The sequence below is a fragment of the Rhinolophus sinicus genome, chromosome 14 (assembly GCF_057876585.1).
Source record: "Rhinolophus sinicus isolate RSI-liver-muscle chromosome 14, RSI-T2T, whole genome shotgun sequence".
NCBI lineage: Eukaryota > Metazoa > Chordata > Mammalia > Chiroptera > Rhinolophidae > Rhinolophus > Rhinolophus sinicus.
Window position 1 is genome coordinate 74514138 of NC_142514.1, and position 18004 is coordinate 74532141.

The 18004-nt window shown below is 38.1% G+C and overlaps 1 protein-coding gene across 4 annotated transcripts in view; it reads right to left on the reverse strand.

Moving 5' to 3' along the window:
* The window catches only part of CDKAL1 (CDKAL1 threonylcarbamoyladenosine tRNA methylthiotransferase), a 616068-nt gene that overhangs the window by 23894 nt on the left and 574170 nt on the right, over nucleotides 1–18004 (reverse strand). For all 4 annotated transcript variants that reach the window (XM_019734280.3, XM_019734279.3, XM_074335173.2 and 1 more), the window contains exons 14-15: nucleotides 10320–10403; nucleotides 7214–7378 (exon numbers count right to left, since the gene is read on the reverse strand). In XM_019734280.3, the coding sequence (XP_019589839.3) occupies nucleotides 7214–7378; nucleotides 10320–10403 (249 nt within the window). The remainder of the gene's footprint in view (nucleotides 1–7213; nucleotides 7379–10319; nucleotides 10404–18004) is intronic.

Consider the following 18004-nt stretch of genomic DNA (forward strand, 5'->3'; position numbering starts at 1 on the left):
GACCTGGGCTTAAAAATCCAGGCTTGACCTCACACTGATCAGGATGGCTACTACCAAAAAAACCAAAACCAAAACTAAAACCCCAGAAAAATAACAAGTGTTGATGAGGATGTGAAGAAATTGGAACCCTTGTGACCTGCTGGTAGGAATGTAAAATGGTGCAGCCACTGCGGAAAGCAGTATGGCGGTTCCTAAAAAAACTAAAAGTAGAATTACTATACGATCTAGTAGTTCTACTTCTGGGTATATACCCAAAATGAGTGAAAGCAAGGTCTCAAAGAGATATTTGAACAACCATATTCTTACCACAATTCAAAAACAAAAACACAGGCTTGAAAGTTGGTAAGACCTGGATATAAATCCTGGCTTGCCTCTCCTACCTTTTAACTGTGACTCTGGATAAGGTATTTATTGAGGTACTGATGCTCAGATTCCTTATCTGTGAAGCAGGAACAACAGTAATTTCCTCACTGGGCTTTGAGGATGATATCAGTGAATGCAGGTGAGTTATTTAGCACAGAACTTGCCCCACAAGTGCTGGCTTTGAGTCACAGCAGCAGGCATCGAGTATTTAGCCCACGGCACGGTGGGTACACAGGGAGGAAAAATCTCTTACTGTCTTTCAAGAGGCCACATGAGGTAGCCTTTGCTGAGTTGGGGATTTAACATGGTCCAGGGTTTGGCAAAGAGCCGTGAAAGCTCAGAAACTGACCTTCACCCACAAGAAAGAGCACGTGGACTGGACACAGGAAACCAGTGTATAAAACTAGAATCCCAATTTATTAATGGCACACTTCTAGAGGGCTGAACAAACCTATTTTCTTCCTGCAGGGACATTTGCACAGGAAGGCAAATTATAATCAGAAGACTGTCTGGTAAGCATGAACTCAACAAAGGAAAATAAATGCACCAAATGTATAATGGTATCGAATGTATAAAGGCAATGAGATGCATTCATTTCTAAATTGGGATGGTCTTCAGACTTTGAAGTCCACTGGCCAAAGCGTCTTCTTTTTTGGGATGCAGGTTTTCACCTCCATTGTTAGCTTCTGAACCTTTTTTGTTTTGCCAAATGTCTGACCACTCCTACCTTCTGACCGTCCTACTGTTTCTCTGGTCACCGTGACACCTTCCAGGATGTTGCACTCAACTCCCGCATATGTAGGAGCTGACAGTCTCTAAACGGTAATTGTACCTTTTCTTTGACTGAAAAGATGTTGGGTTTCATACGGTAATATTATTCATCTCAGACGCTAGAACAATATAGACTTTCATGTATTCTGTTTAACAGCCTAACAAAAATCATTGAAAGCATTCAGTTAATTTCTATATATTGTTAGGCAGTAACCGTCAAGATATATTGTTAAGTGAAAATAGCAAAAGTGTCTACAATTTGTCTGAGAAAAAGGTGACAGAAAATACGTCCATGTACTTGTTGAACCATTGAAAGAATAAAGTGAAAACTAAAACAAAAACAAATAAATCTTTAAATAGGTAAGAGAGGTCACAGGGTAGAAGGGACAAAAGTGGAAGGTGGATTCCTTAGAACATACTTTCGTAGAGTTGATTTTGCAAAAGAATTTACATAATTATGAAATAAAATTGAAAAAAACCTCTAAGAAAAGACTGGAAACAAAGTGAAACAAATGTTCCTCATTGTATATTGGTTTGTTGCTGTAACTAGTGGAAAGGATCTATTTCAGGTGACTTTAAAACCATTATTTGCCTGTACGTCCTTAGAGAGATACACTCTAAGAACAAAAACAAATGCAAAACCACCACATCAGCTGAAACCGTTTTTAGTAATCACATGTTGCTCGTAGTGTTGGTATGGTTATCATCAGACAGTTTTGTAAGTTTTATAAGATAAAGCAAGTGCGTAATTATGTTGTGTTACAGGGAACTGGGGTTTTCAGTGTGGAAAAAGAAGTTGCAGATGTTAAGACAGACAATTCCTGAATTTGACTTGGAGGACAGTATGAATTGGGGAAAAAAATGTCAAAAGGATTGAGGAACCAATCTGAAGAGCTTCTACTGTCCCCAAATGCAACCATTTGAGCACCAACTAAGTATAGTATCTGCAATGGGTAAAAGCATATCAAGTACGTAAAAATGTGTAAGTTTATAGTAATACTAAGAAAAATCTCATTTTTCACTTTTGGAAGACACTAGGGAATTAACTCAAATTTTGAAAACTGGTAAATAGAAGGTACCAAGCCCTTTACTGACCTTCCCTGCATGAACTGTACCTCATGGTAAATAAAAATTGATATGAGAAAGTTTCTCTTCATAGCAGTACTTTTAGCTAATACATGAGGAAGGAAAGACAGATTTAGAATGCTACCATTTTGCAACCCCCAGTGACTCAATGAATGTAGGAAAGCTCATCAACTATAACATCACAAAGGGAGACAACCAGACACTACATGCCTCATCATGGAAATGCACAGCACCATAACAAATATTCCTGTCAAAAACTCAAATATGAATCTCATTAAGCCTCTAAGTCTAACCACCAATTTATAAAACAAACAGGCAACATGGAACCCTGTTAAACTGTATGAGCGGATACAATTAGTGAATTCCACACTGTGGGAAATGCCACAGGACAAACAACCTGGTTTCTTCTACAAATAAACTGCAATACAAAAAGGGAAAAGAGAGCCTATGGATTAAAAAAGATTTACAAGGCGTACCAACTAATTGCAATGAATGGAAGACCTTATTTGTATCCCAATCCAGACAAACTTTAAAAAACTGCAAAATATGAATACGGTCGGATAAAAAATTAATGTTAATTATTTTTAATGTGATACTATATTGTGATTATGTTTTTTTTAAAGGAATCTTCAGTTTTTTGAGATATTTTCTGATATATTTAGATGAAATGATAAATGGGATTTCCTTGAAAATAAGCAGGGGAAGGCAGTAAATAAGAGCGCAGATGACGTAAGATCTACTATAAGTTGATAACTGTTAAAGGAGGGTGATGAGTATGTGAAATTATTATACTAGTCTCTCTACTTTTCTGGATGCTCGAAAATTCAATAATAGAAAATTTCCATAAAAGAGCTAAAACAACTAATTGATCCCAATCTTTGACGATGGCTCTCAGATAATTTTTCATATTATCAAATGGTCATGGATTTGGTACAGGTGACATTAGGTTGTGTTTACGCATAGCTTTTATTCACATGGAATGACTCAACAGCGTAGCAATCTTCTAAGGAAACTTCAGTTGTATAAAAAGATCATCACATTGAACAGGGTATGTTACCCTACCTTGAGGTTCCATGAGAGAGCATGGTAAAATATCAGTGCTCTTAATGTCTTAAAACTGTGTTTTTCTCAAGGTTCCTATTCCTCTGGCCCCTTTCACTAAAAAACTCACACCCCCTCCTCCAATGCATCCATACTCACCTACAACTTTTGTCTATCTCTACCATCATTTTTATAACCCCCTGAGGAAGATTTATTAATATACAGATGAGAGACAATGTCCATTATCCAAGAAGTCATTCAACTCTATTTTCTGAAATTGGTACTGTGAAAATTTGGTCTTATTGTATATAATACATTAAAACATTAAAACTGCTTTTCTAAATATCAAACACTGCTCCCTACTTGAGAGTCATTTTCCTAAAAGAGCGCTTCTCAAACTTCACCAGGCATCAGCATTACCCAGAGAGCTTGTTCAAAAACAGATTACTGGGTCTCACTCTGAGTTTCTGACTCAGGTCTGGGTTGAGGTGTGAGGATTTGTCTTTTTAACAAGTTCCCAGATATTCCTGATGCTGTAAGTCTGGGGACCATACCTGAGAATTGTCACCCTAGACCAGGTAAGAAAACTTACGTATCCCCTGCTTCCTCTCGTTCCTTCTTCCTCCTAAAAACAAAGTCCCCTGATACTTTCCAGACAATTGTTCATGCTCTGTCCTTTCTTTTATATTTATCCCTTTGAAATCTACGATGCCTTCCATTGGATAATTATTCCATAACTGTTTTCTGAAGTAAATTATCCTTAAATAACACTTGTTCAGAAATGTTCCCTATTAGGTTGGAGGTGGCATTTTGCTGCCCATTTTCACTAAAATTAGTCAGGTTAATTTTGTCTACCTTTCCTATTCTCCCCTTCTTTCAATCCTCCATTCCTCTAACCAAACTGAAAAGAGGAATAGTAATAATCATACTGTTTCCACTAGAATATAATTTCTTAGTGGACAGCAACCTTTTGACTTAGGTTATAACATAGCATTCCTTTTCCTTCATGTTACGGGCATTTACCTATTATTATTTGAAAATGCAAGGCCTGATTTCTATTAGTATTTATAGAATTCAAAGTCCTGCCACGGGGTCAGCACTCAATCCATTTTTGTCAAATGAAATATTTTAATCACAGAATCTTAGAGACAACTGAGGTTCAGGGAACCTAAGTGATGTAAAAAGGTCACACAATGTGTTACGGCACGCAAATGTCCGAATTCTGTAATCCAGATCTCATGACTCTCACCCAACCTTTGACTCCACCTATAATCTGTTGTACTTCTCTCCAGTTTTAGCGAAAGATGTCAACAGGGCCTAAAGTGAGACAAAATAAGTCCAAAGCAGCTTGGGGCTAAATACTTAAAAGAATAACCATAAAATTCTCAAATAAGGAAATGCATTTACCATGGAAAATAATTTTTTAACACAATATTTTGCTTTAAAGGCTCTGGCCTTTCCAGATTATCATTCCAGAAAAACTCAGGAAAGCCTAGAACATTCTGAAAGGAAGAAATTCTGATGGGATTAGTTCTCAGGCACTGAATAGATTATCCTAATAGAGAAATTCACCCCCCTCTCCTGCCCTCATGCAGCATGATCGTGATAAAATAACGAACAAAACCAAAACTGTTAGTGCCAGGTCATCTTCGGAATCTGATTTTTCTAGATGCAACTAGATATGGGGGAAGGGCAATGACTGCTTAGTAACCATTGACTACGGTCCTGGGATAGGATTAGGTGGTTCACATACACTATGGAATGTATTCCTTTCAGCAACCCTATGAGATAGAGATGATCATTCCCATTTAACAGACCAAACTGAAGCTCAGGAGCCACGTGCCCAGGGTAAGCTGGCAGGTCCAGATGCAAACCCAGGTTGACCTGACCCTAAGGCTTCCTCCGCGGAGTTAAGCTGATTTTTTTTCATTCACGAACCTTGATCAGTGTTCAAAGAGCCCGAAATGTCTGAGACATGATTAGAACCTCCATCATCTACTTCTAAAGCATATAAAAAAATTGGAAGCTGTTCTCTTCTTGCTTAGTTTATTTTGGTTCATATCATCGGCAAAAACATTTTATCATCAGGACAAATTCATTAACGAAGGCTTTTTGACCCTGAGTTCGACATATCTTTGAAGCTGACAAATAATGAAGCACAAAGCTACGTTCATTAATTTATATGAAATCACAAACAGTGACAAAGGACTTGCTTGATGTTTACCTTAATGTAAACACCCCAATCAATATTCCTGACCCCTTGGCCTCAGGCACGCTGGAAGACTATTGCTAGAGGCCCACGGGGGCCAGCAGCTAACTGACCTTTATCCTCATCGTCCCTCGGACTTTTGGGCCATTGCGACTCAGAGGCGGGCGGGTGGCAGAACTGATGACAACACCTTTCACAGGCCAGAGGGAGGAAGAGTAGAGTAGAAAAGCCTGCCCCATGGAATTTAAATGAGGCTGCCCTTCTAGAAAGTAATATTATAGTTAAGAAATAAAGGGGCACTAATTTCCCTGATTTATATATTATCAATGATGATATTTTAAAACACCATCCTTTTCAATAGGCATACACGAAGAAATTAAATCAGTCAGGGCCTTTAAATAATAATTTACCCACTACTGCCATTTGTTGTAACCTTTTTACTGTGGCAATTTTAAAGTCAAGCTTGTAAAACACACTGTGCAGAAAAGCAAAAAAAAAAAAAAAAAAGCCAATTTCCTTTAAAAATTTCTGAAGTGTTAGCTAACGTATCAACACCCCCCAATCCAGCAATATAATTAAAATGCTGGATTACATTGTTCTGTCCTGGCCATCCATCCCAACCCCCAAGTAGCGTTTATTTTTTTAAACAACAGCAAACATTAACGGCTATGCTTATCAAGTTTTAGAGTTCACTCCTGGTCGAGCAGGATGACACACTTGGCAGGGTTTGGACAAAGGCTATTCGACATCCTTCCATTATCAGCCAGATGGCTGCACACACAGATTCTTCACATGCACTTGTCAAGCTCGTGAGAGGGGTCACTCGTGTTTGGGGACACCAGAGTGTATCACCGTACTAAGTGAGAATACAGATAATAGTACCCTCTTTGTCACTCCTCCCAAAGTTTAATTAACAGGCCCTAGCAATTTATTTTGAGGGAAAAGATAATACATGTATTAAAACAGTTTTGGCATTATATGGCCAGATAAATACCACTTATCTTTTTCCCGTATGTTAAGTCATTGCTATATGCTTTTCTTGGAGTACTTAACAATTGTGTTGGAGAGAGGACATCAAATGATGCTTAGAAATGTGATACACATTTTCATTTCACACTCCATCAGCTTTTACAACTATGGCTCAATGAAATGTAAGAGAGGCTTTGGCAAACAGCCATATTTACCAAGGTATAAAACAGGGGTCAGGTTACTTTTTTATAGAAAGAAAAAAAAATGTTTAATTTTCATTCCACATGACTAAAGCAGACATGCAGCTGACACCCTAGAGAAAGGTACCATAAGAATATACACTAACATGGTTTAGTGCCTGTTTAACGGTATGTTTTTACTATATTATAAACAGCTTGGTAAAGCAAGAAAATACTCCTTTCCTCACCCCCTTCCACTCAGGATCTACTGACATAGAAACATACTGGCTCAGATTGTCTTCGGTGTTAAATCCTTCACCTGCAAATAATGGCTTTTGCCTTCTGCTTCTAGCCTAGAAGCAGAAACAGCTTACTCCCTTTACAGGCAAAGAAAAGAAAGAAAAAAAAAACCTAAAGGCATCAGCAAAACTGCATCTTTCTAATTCAGATTTCAATCTGTCAGAAAGGATTAAAACCTTATGCATACATAGAAAGGGAACGATAAATGATAACAGAAACATGCTCTGGAATCACTGTGCTTCCACAGCTGCTGTTTTACTAGCAGGGTGCAGAGGAAAGCATCTTTTTTACTCACCTTTGTTAAACCTGAGACTTCTCCTTTCGCTAATGGTTTGCTGATGGATGGTGTGTATACTTTGGCGTCTGATACTGGCCGCCCTTTCATAAAATGCTTTCCTGATTCATAAATGTCCACTTCGACCATTTTCCCCATGAAAGTGGGGTTCTTTGGCACTAAAACCTTAAAAAAAATTTCAGAACGCTTAATTTTGTAAAACAAACAATTTTAGAAATTTTAGAACAGTCTTAGTTTTATAGAATTATTGCAAAGAGACCACAGGGAGTTCCTGTATAGCCCACACTCAGTTTCCCTACTACTAACATTTTACATTAATATGATACATTTGTCACAATTAATGAACCAATATGGATATATTACTATTAACTAAAATCCATACTTTATGCAGAATTCCTCAGTTGTCCAGTAATGCCCTTTCTCTATTCTGGAATCCCATCCCATGTAGGCTCTATCTTCCAGCTGCTCCAGGACCTGGGGACCTAGTAGGAAGAGAAGGCACTTCCGGGAGCAGTGGCGGGAGGAATGGTGAGCTGCAGACAGTGCTCTTTCATTGCAGGACGCCCGCTGCCCTAAGGCATGTGGAAGCAGACCTGGGAAATCCCCCAGCAGTCAGTCAGTCACTTTTGGACAGGCCTTTGATATTCTGCTCATGGCTGTCCCGTGCAATGAAGAAAACTGAGACAACACTGATGAAAGCCTTGGACTTTTAATACCTTCCAAGTTAGCTGTCAGAGTAATGGTTTGAGTAAACACTTTAAATAAAGGACTGCATATTTGTGTGTGTGTGTGTGTGTGTGTGTGTGTGTGTGTGCATGCATGAGCAAGGGGTTTGGGGGAAGAGAAAGAATATTTAAAAGCAATCTTTTCAATATCCCAAACGTGGGTGTTTGGAGGTAAATGACTTCTTTAACTAATGGTTGCCATTCATTTCTTCTGTTTTGTTAAAAAATGCATGTATTTGTTAGTTCTACCTACACGTGGAACCAGCTACCCTGAAGGGTACTTTGGCTAGTTCACAGGAAGCTGTCAGATGGTCTCTTTCCACTAGAGATTTCTGATAAAAGTACTTGTTTATCTCGAGCAAATGTTTCCCCTCCTTTGGGACTTATAGGTAGTTTGTATGCATTATGTCTCCCTCACACGTCTATTTCAGTACTGGAGCTACTTGCCAATCTTTTAAAGTTGGGATCCAAAATAAATAGACTAATTCTAATCCAGCAATACTTTGATATCTTGATACAATCTTTACTTCTGGAACTCATCTTATTAGAAAAATAATTCCTATGAAATCTTTGATATGCTTAGTTGTAGAGACAAAAAGAGTCAGATGAGAGCCAGAAGTTCCACAGCCAATTTCTCTGACAGGCAAAATTGGATCTTGGTCTTTCTGAGTTTGATTTTTTATGACCACTGAGTACACTGCTTCATCAAAGTATAGGAAAAAGGTCACCTGGGCGGTGAATTACTCCTGGCAAGCAAGCGAACTAAAAGAGCTTTAGTATCGGGATATGAAAGCCCATTTACATCAGTTTTTATAAAACAAGAAAATCTCTAGAGTAAACTATCCCAGGGAGATTTGGTACTATTCTGGGGGAAAATCACTCTCCTTGATCTGCTGCCTTGATCTGAATGAAGGGCTCAGTGTTTTTTCCCCCTCCGGTTTTAATAATTGGAAAAAGCCCGACTACTTTAAATTGGAGGAAACAGCTAATGAGGCATGCCATTGCCTTTAAAATGAAGGGGGAAAAAAGTTCCCTGCTGAGGCAAAAACCCAGATGGCAAGAGAAAGGAGAGGGAAGAGGCAACCAAAATACAATCAAGCTCCTCCCCAGCTGAACAGAAGGTTGGCCTGAATAGGAAAACGGCTCTCTGGAGTCAATTAATGAGATGGAAACTGGGGAAGAGACTCAGCTCAAACATGGAGTGTTGGAAATCCTTCCTCAACTGTAGTCTCTACAGGACAGGGCATGTGTAGTCTGAGCCTCGCAAAGCTCCCCTGACGTTTCGGGAGGACCCAGGGCCCAGTCTGAGATTGTTCCTTGGGGAACATCAATGCTGTTGGCCTCACTGGCTTCTGCTGTCCTGCTTTCCAACACACAGTTGGCTGCCCTTGACCATCCCTTACCTGACTTGCTTACACTGGTCATAAGAGACCTCCCATGCTCTAATTCCAGCCCCAACCCACAGAAAAAAAATTCACTTCTAATTTGATGAGAAAGGAACAAAAAAGAAAGAAAACCCATTTGATCTAAAAAGTTAACACAACCCAGGAATGACCCATGAAATCCCTCTCTCCCCATGAGAGTCTCCCACCTAAGAGGGCACGTCCCATCTTCATAACCTAATGTCCCTGAAGTGGGCACACAGTTCTCTTTAGTCATTTGGGACTTGCTTCACCAATTGGGAAAGTGGAGTCCAAAATGCTGGAAAGAAGTCTGGCTACTGGCGGGGCAAGGCAGGCTGGCTTACAGGGGAGGCAGAGAAGGGGAGTAAGGAAGCAAGGAGCCTTTCGGGTTGGCCTTGCAGAAAACTCTCCAAGTGAAGTTGGTTTGATCCTCACAATGCTCTCCAGAGTTGTTCGCGCAACTTGAGTTGAAGCCAAGGAATAGACTCTTTTCCCTTTGCCCCCGCATTTTTATCAAGGTAGAAGTTAAAAAAACAAACAAACAAACACTAAAACTAAACGAACCTAACAAAACAACCAAGCAACGAACAAACCTATATGAGTGCTGTGACAGTGAGAGGAAATCCCTGCCCTTCCACGCTGCTGTCGCCCATGCAGACATCCTTCCTGTCTCTGAGCAGGACTTTCCCCTCTCCTTTGCCAGCTATGGGGACTTTGGCAGGGGTAACTGCCTGTTCCAAACTCCCCAAAGCCTAAGGCCAGCCCTGTCAAAGACTCATTCCTTTATAGAGAATGTTTGTAGACTAAGCCAGAGATAAGCCCCACGTTAGCCGGGCTGGCTTCATGCTATAAAATAGCCTTGCTGCAGCGAGACTCTACAACCCTCCCCACTTTTAAGTCTCTTTCGCCTAAACTGACTTACTTTCAGAACTCTTTTTTATTTTGGAGAAAACGTAAGAACATGGAAGTGTCTCTTACCTGCTCATAGAATCGATTGTGTGCAACGTAAAACTTGGAATCAAAAGATTCTTCTGTTACTAACACTTGCTGTCTTTCACCAATCTGGGAAGAGAAGGGGAGAAAAAAGGAAAGATTAAGGGCAAACACCTGAGAATCCAAAATAAATGCCAGCCCAAACAGTTCTGGACCAGTAAGCAGTGTCCTCCTGAACTTAAAAGCACACTCCAGAATGCTAGTTACCTAACAGCTAATATAAGAATCATGGATTCAAATTTCCTGAAAGACACTATTAACTACAAAGAGTTAATTATATATATGTATATATATGTATATATATACATATATATATATAATATATTACCGAAGTAATATAAAATGAGCACAGTCTGAAATCTTATTTTCTTATACAACTATGAAACAAAACTTGATCTGATTTCCTCCTTCAACGTAAGTAATATAATTAAGGCTTCTAAGACATACAAAAATCTTCTAAATATACCTTTGTTTCTTGAAACAAAGTTGTGAAACAAGCCAGAACAAGCTGCTTCTGATCCAAATTCACGAAAATATTTTGGCAATATGAAAGAATAGTAATAAACATTAATTTTAGTTATGAGGGATGCAACACTAAAGAAAATGCCTCCAAAAACTAGTCATTAAGTCCTTGCACCTAAACATTTCACATGTTGCATATGATTCTGAAATTACTGATTAATTCACACAGCTATTTACTTATATACATTTTTGCTGTCACAGGCAACTGTCTCTTCTTTGTGGCAGCCATGACCCCATGTTGATTTTTTTTTTTTTAAGAGAAAGACAGCAAAACTATGGGACTGTTAATTCTCCATGGTATCAATCTACATTTATGATCTAAGCATGCATTTTTAATAACCAAGAAGTTAAATCAGACAAAACATTGGTTAAAGAAATGTGACTATTCTAAAAAATTCTACCGTGTGGGGACAGAGCCCCAGAGAGCAGTTTCCAGGCTCTCGGCCTCATGTAGAGGAGTGCTGGCTCGGGTAGTAGATGGCCATCAGCTGTGGCTAGTTGGCTGTCAGCTGTAACCATTGAGCCACTGGCCACTAACATAACTGCCGCGGCTACATTGGGGAGTCGAGGAGAGTCGAGGGAAGTCAGAGAGTCGGTCAGTTGGCAGAAAAGCGGACAGCAGATCGCACGTCGTGTGAATCCAGCCTCCAGTGAGACTATAGTGGTATAACTCCCCTACCTATGGCTCCGTGGGTATTATTTTGTGGCCTCACCATATCCTGTGTTCTTGTGTGGGGAGCGGGAGCAGAGACCCTGCATGACACCCTGCACAACATACCATTTCCAAGTTTATTCCACTGTGAAATGTAACATTTAAAATATCAATTACTTATTTTCATAAGGTTGTCAAAATGTCTGATGTAGCAAACCAGCTGTATTGAATGACTGTGCCCAGAATTATTTTTGCCATTGCTACTTGATAAATACAGCCATTTTAAAGCACGTTGGTAAGAAGATTTTTGAAGAGCAATTCCTATTCTCATATGCAGGGATCTGCCACCATGTTCGGGCAGTCACCATTTAGGAAACGTAAACACAGCTGCACTAAATAGACCACCTAACAATTAAAAAAGAAAAAAACAAAAAACTCTCCCCTCTCCATCATACAATGCCAATACCTAAATACACCATAATTTACTTTTTTTTTTTTTTTTTTTAACTATCTCATCTCAGCCGAAAGTTGTAAGGTTTCTAGGAATATTACTTATCAAAGACTTATTTCCCTCCCTGAAAACCTATAAAAGTTTCTGCAATATTCATCTCTTTTGAAAATCAAGGAGCAACAACAGAAAGTTCCCCCAACTTTGACTTTAAGCTGTTTATTTAAAAAAGACTGACAAATATCGGGTTTCACATAAGTATATTTTTCTGGAAGAAAACTTAGAATGTTTGCACACATTTCACAGTGTGAGTTGCTTATAACTTAGGATAAGTAACTGTCAATGGTTCTTAAGGAAATCTGCAATTACACTCTATCTAACATTCAGTTTTCAGGAAATTAATCTAACAATAATGTAAGATAGTAGAGCCACTGAAAACGTTATGCTGCTTCTTTCCTCTTGTAAGAATTAATGTAGACTGTGGTAGTTATCATTTTGGGGCTGTTCTATTTTATCTGGAGATAATAACGATGACAGTAATATATACACAGAGCGTTAGAAAGACTTGCTATGTTTATACAGAAGAGGGCAGGGCTTTCGATCAACCACCAAAGAACTATTTGTAGGTGAGTATTTAACTATTATTTACCAAAGGGATTCAAGAAAACTGCTATGTGCAGTAATTTATAGTGGCAAACACCTCTCCACTCACCCTTTTGTCCTCTCAGCCATAGATTTTTTTTTTTTTTTAAATCTCATTGGTTAGGCTCTTAAAATTCCCTTTAAGATACTGGGCAAAACTGACTATAAGAAAACTAGGCCTTTGATCAAAAGCTGCTACAATGTATTCCCACATGTCCTAAAAAACAACAACAAAACCCAAATAATAAATGTTCTCTTCAATATATCTATATCTACATCTATATCTATCTTTTTTTAAAGAATAAAGTTGCAATGAAGTGAATATAAAATATGACCTTTAAGAGAATCAGCTGTTTCAAATAGCAAAATCACAATGATGTTAAAGAAGCAGGGAGTTCAGGTGCAACTCTGGAAGAGGTACCTTTGGAACCATTCCCACTACTTGATGCCTCCTATTTAATTACTAGCTGTAGAAAACATACAACATAATGAATCTAATTCCGTGGGGCATGACTTTTCCTTGAGTAGAGAAACATCTGTGACAAACAAAAAGCAACGTCTTTTAAATTCAATTTTTGGGTAGATTTTTCAGTATGTTACATAACCAGTTAAGCTGTGTTATTTGTGTCACATCTACGTTTAAAATTTCCCAACTGCCTGAAGTTGTGAGAAACATCAGTTCTAGCCATATGGCCAGATAACAGACACAAGAAACACACTAGCATTAAAAAAACAGTGGTTTCCAACAGAATTTGGTTGCTGAATGAATGCTCATTCAAGTATACTCTATTTCTCCATTTGTCCTAAAACAAACAATATTCGACATGGCTATATAAGGATTTAAAGAGAGAAACTGAAAGGAATTGTTTTAAGGCAGGCAGACAATACCAAAATTAAACAGACAGAGTATCTGGGCCTTCACTTTTAACCCAGTAAGAAATGTTATTGGTGTAAGTACCCCTTGGACTAGAAGAAGCAAAAAGTTTCTTTTAAACTCATATATGAAATTAAATATAATCTTTATGTCAGGTTTACTTTTCGCTTCACTTTGTTTTTTACTCCTTTTGTTTTCCTTAAACAGAAAACCTGAGATGTGGATTTGGAAAATAATTTCAATTCGATTTCTACTCTGAAGGGTTATATTAGGTTAAAGTTCAATATTTCAATATAACTGTTCAGAGTATCCAAAAAACATTCACAAAGGACAGATATATACTATTTGAGGACTGGTGTAAGATAAATATTTATTTCTTGAAAACACAAGAAGGTAAAGAAATTTTTTGCTTCCCATGAAAACTTTCTAGCAATTAATTTTTCTGTCCAATTGCCTTAGGGAAAAAGTAGAGATAAAAACACACATATCAAAAGCTCTCATAATTATTTACATCACGTTCCTAATAAACTTGAATTCTATCTCTGTTTATCCTACAAAATATTCTGACATGCTACTTCTGCAGCTATGTTTTTTGTTGTTTTTTCTGTAGATAATAAAAAACAATTTTTCTACCTGGCTGGTTTCTGAATGCATGACTCTGGAAAATGTCAAATGTCTTTCTTTAGTTCCAGTCAAATTAGTTCCCCCCCCCCCAAAAAAAAAAAAAAAAAGCTGCCTGGAACATGTTAAACACAAGGCTGTGACCTTAAACTCTGAAATAATATTTCTAGTGTCTGTGCAAAAGCCTGCCCTCACATACACCTTTAGACTAATTACTGCAGTGTAATATTGCCAGTGAACCACTGTAATTACACTTGGAGAAAAGTATGGTCTTGTTCTTTCCTAGCTAATGAAAATGATAACCTTTCCATTTTGATTCATCATTCACAACAGGCAGAGCATGCGATGCTGGGTCTCTAGGGTATACAGTAATTTTCCTGACTGTTTATGCACACTTCTGTTTTCTGGCCCTGCAGAAGCTGGAATTAAAGAACCAGGCATAGTTATGCTCAAAACAGTCAACAGTAATAGTAGCAATAACATTAAAATTTAATAATCATCCTTACTCCACAATGCCATTCTATAATGAAATAGGGCCCTGACACAGGAGTATGTGTCAAAAATGATGATAGCCTAGAAAACAAGTAATGAGACTCACAGTCCATTGTATTCAAAATGCTCGCCATCAGTTTATTGGTCTAGTTAAGGATTCTTGAGAGAAGATGGTGGACAGTTATTGTCAAAGGGACTGGAATTGTATCTGACTCTTACACAATGACAGAAAATACATTCTATTAGAATTTTTAAAAACATTATCTTCTGTGTGAACAAACACACGCTTTAAGCTCTATTTATTAAACAGGATTAAATATATTCAAAAGATGAAGAATGAGCCTTTGAGGTAGAATATCCATACCTTTAAGTATTTAAAGTATATGTATCTATTATTAATTGCCATGAATTTCTTAGTGGCCCTATTTTCCTTCTTCATATTATTTCTTCTTCATCAGAAATAAGCTAACCATGAAGGAAAACAGAAAAATAATTTGGCTTCTTGAAAGTCCTTTCTCCCAAAGCAATAATACACGATACAAAGACCAGATCCAAGGTAGTTCACTTGAATCGAATCAGATTATGACATTTCTTCTAACAACAGCCCTGTGTGCTGTTTTCTTCAATCGTGGGCTGGTTCTTTTCTAGCCATGTGCCCACTCCAGTAAGAGAAAGACAACCCAAGGGAGTCTCTTCCCAGTTGGAGGCAAAATGCCAATCCTAATAACAAAGCTATTTCATCTGCCGGTTGAGAGCCAACAGTAATAGTCTAGTAACGGTGCTTTATTGATTCTTCACAGCAAGCAGTTACATGACAGATGCCAACCTGATTCCTTTTCAGCATCTTAGATCTATACCCGAGTGCTGACTGAACTTCCAATTAAAAAAACATCCAAGTTGTAACCACCTGTCTGTACATTTTTGGTGTTCTAGAACATTCTAAGGTGTCACCTACAATGCTTTTGTGGATTTTTTTTTTTAATTGTGGTAAGAACACGTAATATAAGATCTACTCTCTCTACTAACAAACCCAAACAAGTTGCCCTTCCTTATCACAAACCTGGCACAAGTATGATAGCTCTGTTTTTCCCACACCAAGAAAACACTACAATGCCTCGGTGGTACAGGAAAGCGCTCAACATTTAAAACTATCTAAAGTCCTATGGCGTGCTAGTAGATCTATCCATGAGACCCTATTAACGGGATGGCTAAGTGGTACCAATACAGGATTATATGTGTGGAACCCTTTTTAATTAAAAATTCAATTCTAAGATTGAACATCTATCTCCATCACTCCCACCTTCCTGATATTTTTTCATTGGTTTTTATCAGTCATTGCACAGCAAGTCTGGGCCAATCTTCTTTGATGAGCTTCTCAAAAAGGCATAAAGGTGATCACACTTACCGCTCAGAACTACTGAACAGACACTGCCTTCTTGGAAAGTGTCTTTAGAATTTTTGTTTCCCTGATGACACAATAAATGAGCCATATTACAAAGAGAAGGAAAGAAAGACAGACGACCAAGGTTTAAAGATTCAGTGTTTATGTAATCGAATACTGTCCAGTAATGACTTGCCAACTCTGCTTAGAACTTTGCTCAAAGCCCTCACGCCTGAAGCACTGAGCGAGCCTGGTACCTTCAGTCTCCTACACTACACTTCATCAAAACAGTATAAGACTCCAAAGAATTCAAAGAAAGATTCAGACATTTGCAGGAAAAAAGGTGTGAGTGTGGTATGCTGGACACCTTCCAATTTTCTCTGTGGTGGAAGAAGGCTCCTTTTCAAATATTAGATTACAGGAAAAGATGGATAAGTTCAAGCTCACCCAGCCTCTAGATGTGAATTTTTGGAATCATGAATTCAGAGCTGGCATGGGTGGAGGAATTAACAGGTCATTTAGTTCAAACTCTTCATTTTACTGATGAGAAAACTAAGGCTCATTGGAGATTAAATGATGTGGTCAAAGTCACACAGCTCATAATTTTTATCCATAACATTAAAAATGGATTTTATCCTGACAGTTGTTCTTAGGCAAACAACTGATTTACTCCAAACCTGCACCATCCAGTACAATGGCCACGAGCCATGTGTGGCTGTTGAGCCCAATCAAGATGCTGTAAAACACACTCCAGTATAAAATACACACCAGATTTCAAAAACTTAACATGAATAAAAGAATGCAAACTACTTCATTAATTTTATATTGATTACATGTTGAAATATTTTTGATATATTGGGTTAAATAAAATATATTATTAAAATTTCACCTGTTTCTTTTTACTTTTTTAGTGTAGTTACCAGAGAAAACTTAACATAATATCTGTGGTTCATACTACATTTCCACTAGACAGAGCTGCTCTAAAGCATTACTGTCTAATTTTTAAGGATTTAACAGAAACCCCCCATTTCACTATTTCAGAAGGACATTTGTCATGTAAAAAAAAATTTTTTTTTTTAACTCACCACAAACACTCTTAATTGCAGTAATCATGTAAATGCAATACTTTAATTTTAGGGAAAAATGCATACATATCTATAAATTGTAAAAGCAGGAATTTTGAATTGCTAAATTTCTCTTTTTGACCTTTAAATTATTCTTGCTTCCATCTTTCTGGTTGACCGCAGCTCCCCAAAAGCTAAACCATGATCAACATGCTTGTTTTTAGGGAAATGCAGGCATTCAAGGAGAGGACACCTAAATTTTCCAATCTGTCATCTCCCATTTTGTGTAGCTGTAAAAGCAACCATATAAAAAACAATGGCATTTGGATGAAAAAGGCAGAAATCGATCATTCTCAAATTCATTTTTAAAAAGCCAAAAAAGAAATGTCCAAAATACATACTGCCTTTGGTAAGATAAACTTTCGTTATCAACCCTGTTACCAAAGACCTCAGCAAAGACGTGAGCAATAAATAACACGTGCAGTACACACCACCATCTTTCAACCATTTGCCAGCCGGGATTGAGGCTGAGGAAGCAGAAAGGATTAAGCTGAAATCAAAGACAGCCAAACTCTAATGGTGTCGAATTAGCATAATAAAAGACACTGCCACAATCTTTCAGCAGTGGGCAACACATCTCATTAAAGAAGACTGAGTAACAATTATTCTCTCCTGCTCCCCCTCCACCCTCACCCACGCTTCTTGGCTTAGCTCTGGGAGACCCTGAGAGCTCAGCTTGAGAGCTTCTGCTTTATTGGCCTGGCATTCAGGCTGCAGGGGAAAGAGCTCACTTGTATTACTGTGCACCTGCCTCTCAATGCTTTATCCCGATTTCCTCTCCTGCTGTGAAAACGCAGCTCCTTCAAACACATACAAGTCCTGCTACTCAGTTTATAGGCATATAATATTGACAAATGGCAAAGATGACCAAAAAAAAAAAAAAAAAAAAAAAAGCTAGTTCTCCCTAAAACGTC